The 13,186-nt window shown below is 38.3% G+C and overlaps 1 protein-coding gene and 1 gene segment (V, D, J or C); one reads left to right on the top strand and one right to left on the bottom strand.

Annotated features, from left to right (window-relative positions):
- Nucleotides 1-1,099: 1,099 nt before the first annotated feature.
- On the top strand, nucleotides 1,100-2,853 carry LOC308074831 (Ig lambda chain C region-like). The segment is given in 2 exons: nucleotides 1,100-1,382; nucleotides 2,375-2,853.
- A 1,665-nt stretch (nucleotides 2,854-4,518) lies between these two features.
- LOC308074207 (uncharacterized protein) lies at nucleotides 4,519-9,435 on the bottom strand. The gene is made up of 8 exons (XM_080413552.1): nucleotides 9,314-9,435; nucleotides 8,766-8,900; nucleotides 7,203-7,616; nucleotides 6,721-6,984; nucleotides 6,230-6,508; nucleotides 6,009-6,134; nucleotides 5,655-5,795; nucleotides 4,519-5,559 (listed from the first exon to the last, which is right to left on the bottom strand). Exons 1-7 carry the CDS (start codon nucleotides 9,366-9,368, stop codon nucleotides 5,665-5,667), a joined length of 1,404 nt encoding a protein of 467 aa, XP_080269678.1. The 5' UTR covers nucleotides 9,369-9,435; the 3' UTR covers nucleotides 4,519-5,559; nucleotides 5,655-5,664.
- Between the last annotated feature and the right edge of the window lie 3,751 nt (nucleotides 9,436-13,186).

Genomic DNA, 13,186 nt, shown 5'->3' with positions numbered 1-13,186 from the left:
CTTCCTGTATCAGGAGACTGTAGGCGCTCTGCTGTACACATAGCTTAAAGTTGGTGCTGAATGATCTGCTTTTTTGGGGGATTCTGACATTGCGCAGTTTGCGCTGTTTTGGGGGATTCTGAGTCCCTATGGTTGGGAAATGTGCTTTATCAGTACCTAAAAGCAGATCCAATTCATCACCAAACCATAATAAATATATTGCTCATTTTATATTCAATAAATATATCTTATCCTTCATTATTTGTCTTTTCTATTTATGAGTTGTCCTGACAGAAATGAGCGTTGCGCCTGTCACAGACATGCGCAGAGCAAGTTCTGTCAGGGAACTCAGTGCAGTGAGGATGGCCTACTATTGGACCACATCAGCTCCACGTACACATCCACTCATCCATTCACACTCATCTCATTCTCAGAACGCTCTATTTAAGCTGGAAGGTTGCACTTCTCATTCTGCTTGCTTTTGCTGCACACACACCATTGCTGCTGTTCATTGCTGTTGCTAAAATTGCTGCTCACCCTCCACCACCCCATGCTACCACCTGTTGTTTTTGGATCTGCTGTTATGCACAGGGGATTCTGAGTCCCTATGGTTGGGAAATGCGCTTTATCAGTACCTAAAAGCATAGGTACCATAATAAATATATTGCTCATTTTATATTCAATAAATATATCTTATCCTTCATTATTTGTCTTTTCTATTTATGAGTTGTCCTGACAGAACTTATGGTTTTCAAAGTTAATGAATTAAAGTGTATTTTTGTCCACAGGTTTGGGAGCAGCTATTGTTCTGACCCAGCCCAAGTCTGTCTCTGTGAACCTGGGAGACAATGTGAAAATCCCATGTACTCAAAGTGGTGGCCAACACAACAGCTATACTTTGTACTGGTATCAACAGAAACCTGGTGGTGTTCCAAAGTTTTTACTTTATGCTGGCTCCAGAGCAAGTGGAATACCCAGTAGATTCTCTTACTCTGGATCTAGTTCAGACCGAACACAGCCTCTGCTCATCAATGGAGTCCAGGCTGAAGATTCTGCAACGTACTACTGTGCTACTTGTGGAGCCTGTGGCGCAGACCACAGTGTTACAGTTCAGTGAGGAGCCCATACAAAAACCCTACAAACATGTTTAGAATGAAAACTGAAAACTATGGAAGAGCAGAACCTGTTTGAGTTGTGTCAGGTAAAGTGATCATACATTAGACATGGGTTCAGACTCTATATTTAGTCTATTATCAACCTTTTCATGGATTTAAAGTTCTCACTTGTAGTGAGTGAAGCATGAAGAGAAACCCTGAGCAGCAGATTACAGCACAGAGGTTTTTGTACGGAGACAAATCACTGTGTAGACACTGCCTTTGGTGGAGGGACTGAAGTTATTATTGGTAAGTTTGGCTTTTCTCAAGTTATTGAAAGTAATGTATACAAAGGAACATAATTTTACAGGCAAGGAGATACAGGTATTTTTTTTTATGTATTTAACTTTTAATTAAAGATAATCAGGTACAAAGATAAATGGTTCCATAGTGATTATGTTGCTATTTGTTTTTTATTAACTATACCCAAGCATAGTTTTAAACATGCATTGAAACTCTGAATGGAATTTACAATAATGGATTTTACAATCCTCTGCTGATGAATCTATTAGATGGTCAAATCTATTGAAAGAATATTGGAATTCATTCAAAAATTCAACAGACATTATTTGTATTTATTTTTTTATATTGCAGTCATTTCATCAATCTCAACTCAACTTCAACGACTTCACTTTATTGTCATATCACAAGCATACTAGTGTAAGAGTGGGTGCAATTATTTTAGCAATTACTTTTAGTGCAACCACAAAATTGCAGTTAATTTAAAATAGAAAAACAAATATTAAATCTGCATACAGCTTGTAATAAAGACACCTTTTCAGATAAATAACAACAGGAACATAGGCTATTTCTTGTTGAAATTTTGATAATTTGAATAGATTTCACTTTTATTTTCTGATCCACCAATTAATTATGTCAATGGTATGTAAATGGTATTAATAATACTCAAGTCTGGATTTAAAATTATAATATGGGGATCATGTTCACCCTGCCCTATGTTCCCTCTAAACTAATCCTAACTCCTAACCACAAGCCTAACCGTAAATTGAGGAAACATAGTCATGACCACATACATGCCCAAAATGTTTGTGTATCAAAGAACATAAATTAAACAAAAAATTAAGCTCTGGAACAATACAGTAAGTGGCTTTTACAATATTAATGAATCTATTAGATAGTAAAATCGAACAAAGTAATATTGGACTTAATTTCAAATGCAATAAAGAATATTTGTAACATTTAAGTGACATGTTGTCATGTGTCGTGTCCTCTCCTCTCAGCTCGTCCTCCGTCTCCCCCCAGTCTGGTCCTGATGGCTCCAGTCCAGCCTCCTCTCTCTGGGGACAGCAGTGCCACCCTGCTGTGCCTGGCCAAGGGCTACCACCCTGACGGTGCCACCCTGTCCTGGTCTGAGGACGGAGCCTCTGTGACGGGCACCCAGGTCCACACGGGCCAGTCCCAGCACCAGCCTGATGGCACCTACACCCTCAGCAGCCATCTCACCCTGCCCTCCACACACTGGCACTCAGGACACAGCTTCAGCTGTCACCTGAGTCACTCAGCTCTCACTGAGCAAGAGTGTCAACAAGCAACAGTGTTCCCTCTGAGACAAGAAGAACACATCCATCTATTCTCTGTTGATGAGCAGAGAATAGATGGAGCAGGAAAACACACACATATTATTACAATATTCTGCAATTCTATACTGCTTTATAGTCTATGTGATGATGATAGTCTCTTTTATAAAGCCACTGACTGAGACTCTCTGGTGATGAGAGACAGACATAGAGGTGAATTTCTTAATGTTTTGCTGATTTCTTCTCTGTGTTGAATAAAATCATTAAATCATGACCCGTCTCCACCACATTTGTCATAGACATATGTCTTACTTAAAGGGATACTTCACTTTCAAATAAAATAAACATTTAAAAAAATTATTTAAAAAAAATGAAAGAAGTTATGGCAAAATAAAGGCCCCCTCACGCATTAGAGTGTCCTACTAATGTGTGAGGGGGCCTTTATTTTGCCATAACTTCTTTCATTTTTTTTAAATAATTTTTTTTAATGTTTATTTTATTTGAAAGTGAAGTATCCCTTTAACACGTATTATTTCAAGTTCAAGGTTATTTAATGTTACATATTGTGTACAGGTCTATATAGTATAGCAGTTTTAAAAAAAAACTAAAAGTAAATTGTATCACTAATTGGTCAGACATGAGGGTGACATCACCCTCCCGCTTTAGTCTGTTTAATCCAGATGTTCAGCATCTAATTGACATATAACAATAAGATGTTTTAGATGTTTTATTAATGAATCTCCTACCAGCAAAGCTTCTGGACAATTATCAAGAACAATCTAAGAAGTTGAATATATTGGGGTATGAATACTGACAAGGCAAAGAGTAGATGCTATTACTTTACTCTTTTTACTTTCAATGATTTGTTTTCAAACTACATCTTACAGTTATAATTCTAAACTTTTATTAACATACATAACTTGATTTAGAAAATAACATAATATTTATAGTTGGCTTTATAGGTCGGTTACCTCATGGTAAAAAACAAAAACCACGACTTTCCTAAAACTCTACAATTGGGTAATTAACCACATGAACCCTAGCGTCCCTATTCTGGGCATGTCATAACAGGCGACATATGGAAAAAAATAGGCGAACATTCTGCAGAAATGGTTCTTGAAGCGCTGGCTGTAAAAAAGTGGAGCTTCTGAAATAGGTTCGTCTTGAAATGCTCATTGATCACAATTTATTTATTCTGCATGTTAAAGTGATGTCTGAGGTTCAGAGGTGTATTATTTCAGAGAGAGGTAGAGAGCTTCAGGACAGAAACCAAGAACCAAGAAAAAATGTAATCCTGTCTAGTCTCAAAACACTCTATATGAGATATAATGAGATTCTAACACCTGGCACAAATCCTTTTGGGATTCAATCTGTTGACTGCATGCAAATGACAGAGGAAGAGAATGTTTCTGGTTGGCTGCTTGTTTGAAACTAATGAGCAGAGAACATAAAATACAACTTTAAGGGGTGTAGTACGCCGCTCTGACTTGTGTGTGCGTGTTTTGGGTAGAGGGCAGGGGTCAGACATACCTGTTTGTGTGGGGGTGGGGGGAAGACAGTTGAAGTTATAACATATATATATGATAAACAAAAAATCTACTACGATCACTTTAAATTTACTTTGAATCAAGTAGAATCTTGTTGAACTTGTAATCAGCGTAGGTTCCAAGAGAGGCCCCTATTTAGGCCCATACTCGCTAAACCCACTATTTGAGGATTTAGGAGTGCGCAAGGGGCGTTCCCGTACAAAAGTTGCTATTTTGGGACACCTGCCTTATCACCTGCACTACCGTTACATTATGCATAGGTGTGGTTTGGGCGTTACAATAATGAAACCAATCACTGTGCCAGATGCCATTGCCTTTAACTAACATTACTCAGCAAATAGTTTCACAATGTACATACCTGAAATTGTATCATAACAAAAAATATATATAATTTAAAGTCTTGACAACAATAATGAGAGGGGGTTGGGGGGTGGGGGTGGGGGGAAGACAGTTGAAGTTATAACATATATATATATATATGATAAACTAAAAATCAACTACGATCACAATTTACTTTGAATCAAGTAGAATCTTGTTGAATTATATGCAATTCAACTGTAGCCTCAGCGCTGATGATTACAGTATCAGCGGCAGATATGGATTTGTCAAACATACTCATTGAAAAAAAAATGCTATTAGAAAACATAAACAAATAAACACAGACAATGTATTATAGAAGTATACACAATGACGACATCCTCCTCCTCCTCCTCCTCATCATCATCATCAGACAGTCACTCATTTGCATAGTAACAAAAACAAAAAAACAATCCAATTCTAACTTATAAATACTTGGTAAAGTTCTGCATACATACAGACTTGTGGTAGTATATGTTTATTTAATAATTTGTTAACAAAGACAACACGAGCAATAGCATTTGCCTTGACACATTAACAGAATGAATATAATGACTATCAACAAGTAACTGCCCCGGCAAACTACAGTACGAGGCGGTCGGGTGGGGGGGGGGTGGGGGGGGTGGCTTAGAACGTGGCGGGTGCACATACAATTAGTAGTACATTCTAATTACATACAGTAGGCCTACATACAATTGAATCAGTCCCCTCACCCAGGGCAAATAAATGCTGGGCCTGTGATAATTATCATATTTAGTGTATTTAGGATATTATTATGATAATTATCAGTCCATACTGAACTAAGAAGCATTCGTATGGAAACCAATAACACCTGAACGTGTTGCAGATTAAGAACTTGCGTTAGGGTGAGTGATCTGATGCGTAGGACATCACTGAATCATCTTGTTTCGATTCCCAGCTCTGGACCTGTGTTGTGTCACGTCCCTCCTGTCTGAAACCACCTTCCTCTTTCTCTTCAGTGTCCTGATTGAATAAATCAGTGCTTTAAAATATATATATATATTCTCAGAACTCTTTTGGGTTGTACCTCACAAAAAGTCAGACACACATAGCCTCACCCTACGAGATCTAGTCGTTTTCTTCTCTGATCATGTTCATTTCCACCCAACGCTCCTGGACCTCTTCATGTTCCTCTGGCAGGTTCTCACCAAACAGGTCCGCAGCAAAGATATTTCTGATTTCAGGATGTCTCACCTTGACTAGAAACCAAAATACATAAAGTCATTCAAATTACAACATTTTGCCAGTAACATCATTTTTGTTTTTATTGATATGCACTTGGCTTAAAAATATGTATAACAAAACAACACATTTTTTCCACGTAATTTTTTTTTTAATTGCTATACTTCTTGGCTTAAAAGTCTTTTAAAAAATCAACAACAAAACAAAACAATAAGAACAAACAATCTCACCCATCTTCCATATTCCAAAGGTGATAAGCACCAAGATACTGAATCCAAAGACAATTGTCATCATCTTCCATTTATTTTGGGCAATTATTTGGCTGGTAATTCTTCTGCCATCAAGAGTGTGGCCATCTGCAATGGGAAAGAATATGATTTTGGAAATTATTTTATCATTTAATTCATCTACACGATCTCTGCAGCAATATGTTATGTTGAAAAGTTCTCACCCCACAAAACAGAGATGTTGTTATTTCCTGTCTGCACTGCACAGACATAAGCGCTGTTGTGGTTGGTGAAGATCTCTGCAGTTCGTCTGAAGATCACAGCTCCATCTCCAGTTGGCAGCGGTCCATTGACTCCAACCTGGTTCACCATGGGAGCCCCGTTTCTAGTCAGATAGACTTTCAGTGATCTGTCACAGCTTGTCACGTGACACCTCAGTGACACCTTTGCTGTGTTAGGAATGGGCTTTGCGAAGATTACAGGCTTTGCAAAGATGTGCTGGTCTGGAGAAAAATACAATAAGATCAGTGTCTGAGTGGTGAGTGCAAACATGAAGACAAGAAGGTAGTGTTGTGTACTCATGTGAGTGTTTGGTTGGTACTGTACAGTAGAAAAAATAATGTGTGTGCATGCACGTGTGTGCATGCGTGTTTTTGCTGCGTGTGTTCATGTGTCCATTTTCTCTAGACAGCACCTGTTTGTCATTATTACTTACCTGTACTTTGAGCTGTTGATTTTAACTTCATGTTCTGCGTCATTGAGGGACACTGAAACTTGAGGAAGTGGCTAAATTCACGATTCCATAATTCTCTTTTGTTCCAGCTCTGTTCAACTGCGTTTGCAGATGGAGATTGAGACGTCCATTTTAGCAAGTAAGGGTCAAAAGTTAAAAACTCTATCCCACTCACGGCCCATTTTTCAAAAGCAGAGACGGTTCCATTAGTTGAACAGACACAACCACGCTGGCGCTGGATAACATCTAGAAAACAACACGATGACATTATCAATTGACTTCTCATGGCACTCATAAAGAGCCATGCAATGACTTATTATAACACAGAAACTTAGCTTGAATGGAATGTTACTTTTATTTTTGTTTTTGTTCTTGGGTAAAGCACAGTACATTGTCCTCCAAAGTTATTGTGTAAGATACATTCACGGGATGTTTTGTGAAAATAACTAAATTTGGCAACTCACCCACTGTCATGTTGAGTAAGCGTTGAATCAGACTGAAAGATGCTAAGATATCACCATATGCCTCTTTACAATTTTGATACTGTGTTCTATCTTCTTTGAAGTTGTCGCAATAAGAAACTGTGACTCCATCAAATAACGTCAGCTGTCTAACTTGTATTTGACCTCCAGTCTTGCTGAGCCCAAAAGAACGGAACTCTAAAGAATTCTGGGAACTGCCAAATGTAAGATCAGTGACATGTGGAAACCTGACACTGGCGCGGCCCAATATTCGAATAACCGAATAAAATGTAATATTTTTCCTTGATCCTTGTCCTTTCTCCTTCTCTGCAGTTGGGGGTTGGGATGTCCTTTTGAGCGAGCCAGGGCCAAAGGTTGAGGCCTTCGAAATAACCAACCATTTAGTGATGGTTAGCTCTACAAAAGAACAAGAAAACATGTACTATTCATCCTATAATTTAGAACACAGAATCTACGTGTGAATTACACACACACACACACACACACACACACACACACACACACACACACACACACACACACACACACACACACACACACACACACACACACACACACACAGTATATCTATCTATCTATCTATCTATCTATCTATCTATCTATCTATCTATCTATCTATCTATCTATCTATCTATCTATCTATCTATCTATCTATATATATATTAGTGCTGTCAAATGATTACATTTTTAATCACAATTAATCACATGATTTTGAATAGCACGATTAATCGCAAATTAGTGATCAGTCATCAGTTGTTTGTTCAGGTTGGAACATAAAACTGTATAGTATCCTTAATATGTGAAGGTGCCAAGTTATTAATGGTAGGGTAAGTGATATTTTTTGTTTAAAACAAAACGTTTTTTTGTAAATAAATTTAAGCACTATATTTTGATAGTAATCATTGCTATAAAGTGTTTGTTCAGTAACAGGGGTCTCCATGTCTCTCCAACTAATAACAGATTAAAAAAACAAACAAAAAAATGAGACAAGAAGTGAGCACCAGGGCATTGGGGTCGTCTGGTGAGACAGATATGTGCAACTGTGTATCATCTGCGATTCTGCGTAGCAGTGATAGTTGACATTATGGCGTCTGATGATGTGACCAAGTGGCAACGTATATAAGAAGAGGATGGGTTCTAGAATGCTTCCTTAGGGAATCCCATACTCTGTCTCAACTGGATCTGATACAAGATCACCTAGGGAGACAGAGAACTGTCATTCAGGCTAGATAAGATCTCAAGTCTGCCAATTAAAATACAGTGGTCAACAGCGTCGACTGCAACACTCAAATCTATAAGGATGAGACACTTTATTATAAGCGATTAAAAAATGAATCGCGTTTAACATAACGGTGAGTTAATTGCGATTAATCGAGTTAACTTTGACAGCCCTAATATACATATATTCCTATTGTATCCCTGAAATCACGATTGAATGATGAATTTAATTGTAAGTCTGCTTCTAGCTGTGTATGTGACAATACAAAGTCTGAGAAAAATAGTCTGCAGATAATGTGCCTATGAACATTTAATGGTATACTGTACCACCAGGGATTGGGAGTGGAGTCAATTCGAGCAAGTAAGGGTCAACGGTCAAGAAGTCCGTCCAACTCACTGCCCATTTTTCAAAAGCAGAGACGGTTCCATTAGTTGAGCGGACAAAACCATGCTGGATATTATCTATAAAAGAACAAGATGACGTTATCTATTCAGCAACAGAATGACAACTTAACCACTGTTAGGTTGACTGTTGTGACCTTTTAGAAGCTGTCACAATTTTTTTTTAAACTGTGACCACATCAAACAAGTTCAGCTCTCTAACTTGAATTTGGCCTCCTGTCTCTTTGAGCCCAAATTAAAGGAAGAAATGAAAGAATGGGAATCTGAAACTTTAAGATTAGAACCAATCATAATGTCGGTGGTAAATAATTCAGTCAAGCAATTGGGATCAGATAGGTCACAGACCTAAAGCAAAAATCTGAATTCAGTTGTATTCAAAAACAATTCCTTGACTAAGCAAGTGACTTCAAAAGTATGTTTAGTTAATAATCCATTCATCAATATTATCAATAATAATGATCTTTATCACTTACCTAGTGTTGATGGCAGAATACATTCAATTAAAAATAGCATCTTAATCGTCCTCATTTTGTAGCTTGCTGAATTTCCCAAAGGGTACAATATGTTTCGGTGTCAAGGAGTGTAATGATAATCGTAGGAGCTGTGATGATTTACAGTAAATCTACTGAAAAGAGGTTGAACCGGATGGACCCGTTTGGTCTGACAGCAACTGTGCTGAGAATGCAGCCAGTTGTGACACCTACAAACAAACATAGACAGAAATAGACAATATGATCTTTAAGAAAATCATAATAACAAAGTAAATGTAATCGGTCCCATTATTATGATGTTTTTAATTAATTGTACACTTAAAGGACCACTTCACCCATTTTCAATAGTATCTTAATATTATGAAATGGAACTATTTCTGTCTGTTTCTGTCTGTGTCTAAGAATAGGGCTGTGGAGAGTTCAGAAAACTGCCTAAGAGTGACATCATCGGTAGACAGGTTTGGTCATTTCAACAATATTTGAAAAATGCATTTTTATTTTGTATTAATGCAAGAACAATGGCTTCTATTCTATTTCAGAATGCTAACTTTCCAGGAAGACAAAAGCTGTGGTTTCAATTAGCTTGGAATCCCCATTGATGATGTCATTGGGAGGCAGGTTTCTGAACTGTCCTTAGCCCTCCAATGAGAATTAGTGTGGACCATTTACATGAAGATAAGGTCGAAAATGGGTGACCTCCTTTAAGTGATGATACAATTGGTTGAAACACCACTTTTTTTTAACCTGTCAATGACATAGAAGGACTATATGGTTTTAAATGGAAAAAAGCTACTGTTCTAGACTCAGTGCTTTTTGTTGGACATTAGGGTTGTAATCACGGTCTGATCATCAAATCTGTTGTTTGAAGTTTAGAGTTGAAGTGTTGTACAGTATGTGACAAACAGGAATAGTTTGGTGACCACTGGAGAGACGGTTGACAGCCGGAATGTAGACGGCATCTGGGAGCAGTATCATCAAATCTGTTGTTTGAAGTTTAGAGTTGAAGTGTTGTACAGTATGTGACAAACAGGAATAGTTTGGTGACCACTGGAGAGACGGTTGACAGCCGGAATGTAGACGGCATCTGGGAGCAGTATGGGTTGGCGCCCCATCCTGTGTCTTCCGTGAGGAAGAAGCCCAACAAATCCACGGTGAGGCCTTTAAGGAGGGCCATTCAAGCAAGCCGCAAGTGGAGCCTGCAGTACCACCACGGCCCAAGAAACCATCACGCCAGAATGAAATGTTTGGAACGGGGGGAGTCTGGTGCAAAGCTCAGGTCCTGGACCTGGTGAGACGAAGGAGGAGCCCGGCCAGGAGGCCATCCACAGAGCCTAGTCCCTCCACGTGCCAGAGCCCCTCTCCTCTCCCCCAGTCCCGCCAGAGTAGTTCCAGAGAAGCGGATTGAGGGGCCCTGTTTTACCCTCAGAGGACTGACCGTGGGTACTACTACTCTACTGGGACTGAAGTCGGGAGCTTGATCAACCCCGGCTGGGTCACCTGGGCGAGGGTGTATGTTGCGAGACCCGAAACACCCGATGACCCCAGGCTACAACACTGATGAAACGTCCCAGTTGCATCCATGTGATGTTTTTCTTTATAAGTGATCATTTTTGGTTCGGAAGAGTAAAAGTACTAAAATGTTTGAAAATAGCAGATCTACAAGCTCACAACGCGTCGCGATGCGACGCGTTGTGAGCTTGTAGATCGGCTATTTTCAAATAGCCTAGGTATAAAATAAGTTTAAAGTGTTTAATGTATGTTTTATAATATAATAATTTATATCTGCAAAGTAACTATAGTAACTAAAGTTTTCAAATAATTGTAGTGGAGTAAAAGTACAATATTTGCCTCTGAGATGTAGTGGAGTAGAAGTAAAAGTATAGACAATTGGAAATACTCCAGTAAAGTAAAAGTAGGCTACCTCAAAATTGAACTTAAGTACAGTACTTGAGTAAATGTACTAGTTACTTTACACCACTGAGTGAAAGCTCTATATTCTCAGTTATTGCTATGTTTATTCAGTAACAGGGGTCTCTCCACCTCCCCTGCTCTTTAAAAATCAGAAAATACATTTTCAGGTGATTGAGTCACCAATTAGATCCAATCAGGAGAGAGAACAACTTAAATTGTATAGTCAAATTGGCAGCTCTTTTTTCCGTTTTGTTTCATCACTTGTTTATTCTGTATCCTGCATGATTCCTCTCTCCTGATTGGATGAAATTGGTATCCCGACCTGAAAATGCATCTTCGGTTCTGTTTACTGTTTTATACTGTTTAAATAACCCTGATATCCACTGAAAAGCAAGCATTGAGTGTGGCAAGTACAGTAAATAATGTGTGATGCAAGAAATAATTTGTGATGGAGAGGGATCATTTAAATGCCATAGTGCCTACTGCCTATTTTTCTTCATTTATAACGGACGCCTGGGAGTGTTATAATGATTTATATCTCAGGGGACAAATACTCTTCTTCTAGTAGTCAGGGGATATTAGCAGAACATTTTCCAATCTTGGAATAAATTCCTTACCAAAAAAAATCTTCACCAATGTGTTTGTAAAAGTGTCTAGTAACACAAAGACTGAAATGCAGTTTCCCTGGGGACATTTTTGACAGCTGCTGAAAGTTGGGGTACCCACCATAACCTTATGCGGGGGGGGAAAAATAAACATTTAATTCTGTTTTAAGTAGCATGTGAGGGGTCAAACTAGGGTGTTTTTATGATTCTGAATCCATTGCAAGCATTTGTTTTGCACCAAAACCACTCCTTGGGCTAAAAACGGCCCAATCTCAATGGGCTTTTTACACAAAAAGTATACCTGGAAAAGGATGGCTATGGCCGTTTATAGCCCAAGGAGCCGTGGGGTAAATCAGTCTATTTTATTGGCAGGTAAAAAAAAAAGAAAAAAAGCAAGGTCCATGTGTGAATGAAACAAACATCACATTTTGTACTAAAGCGAGTATATACATACACACACAACAATAGTTACTATTGTGTAAAATGAAATGTGCTGTTTAATTTACTAATGAGACCACACCACATGGAATGTTAGGAAAGTGCCCCATCTTGTGACAAAGCAAAGGTACTACCGTGTCATTTTCATCACTGCGTAATATATCAGTTAAAGGGATGATTTCACTTTCAAAAAAACTTTTGGTCATTTTATCATCTACTCAGGCCTTTGTGAGCCCTCCAGACAGTTTTTAAGTTGCTCGATTCAGTATTTATATATTTGATATTAATTTTATCAGACACGCCCCCTTCCTATACAAACCCATTGTAACTTCAAACTCCATTTTAACCATGTTAGATTTGTCGAAAACACCCGTCCTTGGTTCTGGTGACTCACCCTGCCCTCCTAATGCGTGAGGGGGCCGTGTTTTTCCGATTATTTTTTTCATTTATTTTATTTAATTTTTTTATTGTATTTTATTTTTTAAATTTTCCAAAAAAATATATTTAAAATAAATGAAAAAAGTAATTGAAAAAACCCGGCCCCCTCGCGTATTAGGAGGGCAGGGTGAGTCACCAGAACCAAGGACGGGTGTTTTTGATGAATCTAACATGGTTAAAATGGAGTTTGAAGTTACAATGGGTTTGTATAGGAAGGGGGCGTGTCTGATAAAATGAATATCAAATGTCTAAATACTGAATCGAGCAACTTAAAAACTGTCTGGGGGGCTCACAAAGGCCTGAGTAGACGATAAAATGACCAAAGTGAAAGTGAAATATCCCTTTAACGTTGTTTATTATATCATCTGTTTCAACAAATATCTACATGTGCTTTTTCACAAGATCGGTGGTTGTTGCAATTACCTGCTCTACAATACTTCATCATATGCAGTGGTGGAAAGTA

Source organism: Gymnoscopelus braueri, assembly GCF_963280865.1.
Source record: "Gymnoscopelus braueri genome assembly, chromosome: 19".
Classification (NCBI taxonomy): domain Eukaryota; kingdom Metazoa; phylum Chordata; class Actinopteri; order Myctophiformes; family Myctophidae; genus Gymnoscopelus; species Gymnoscopelus braueri.
Note: the sequence above shows the minus strand (reverse complement) of the source record. Positions and strands in the feature narration are given on the sequence as shown.

Coding starts and splice junctions, on each gene's coding strand:
- LOC308074207 (XM_080413552.1), bottom strand. CDS start 9,368: ATGAGGACGATTAAGATGCTATTTTTAATTGAATGTATTCTGCCATCA. Junction 6,985..7,202: donor CTTACTCAACATGACAGTGG/GTGAGTTGCCAA, acceptor GTTGTTTTCTAG/ATGTTATCCAGCGCCAGCGT. Junction 6,509..6,720: donor ATCAACAGCTCAAAGTACAG/GTAAGTAATAAT, acceptor ATTTTTCTCCAG/ACCAGCACATCTTTGCAAAG.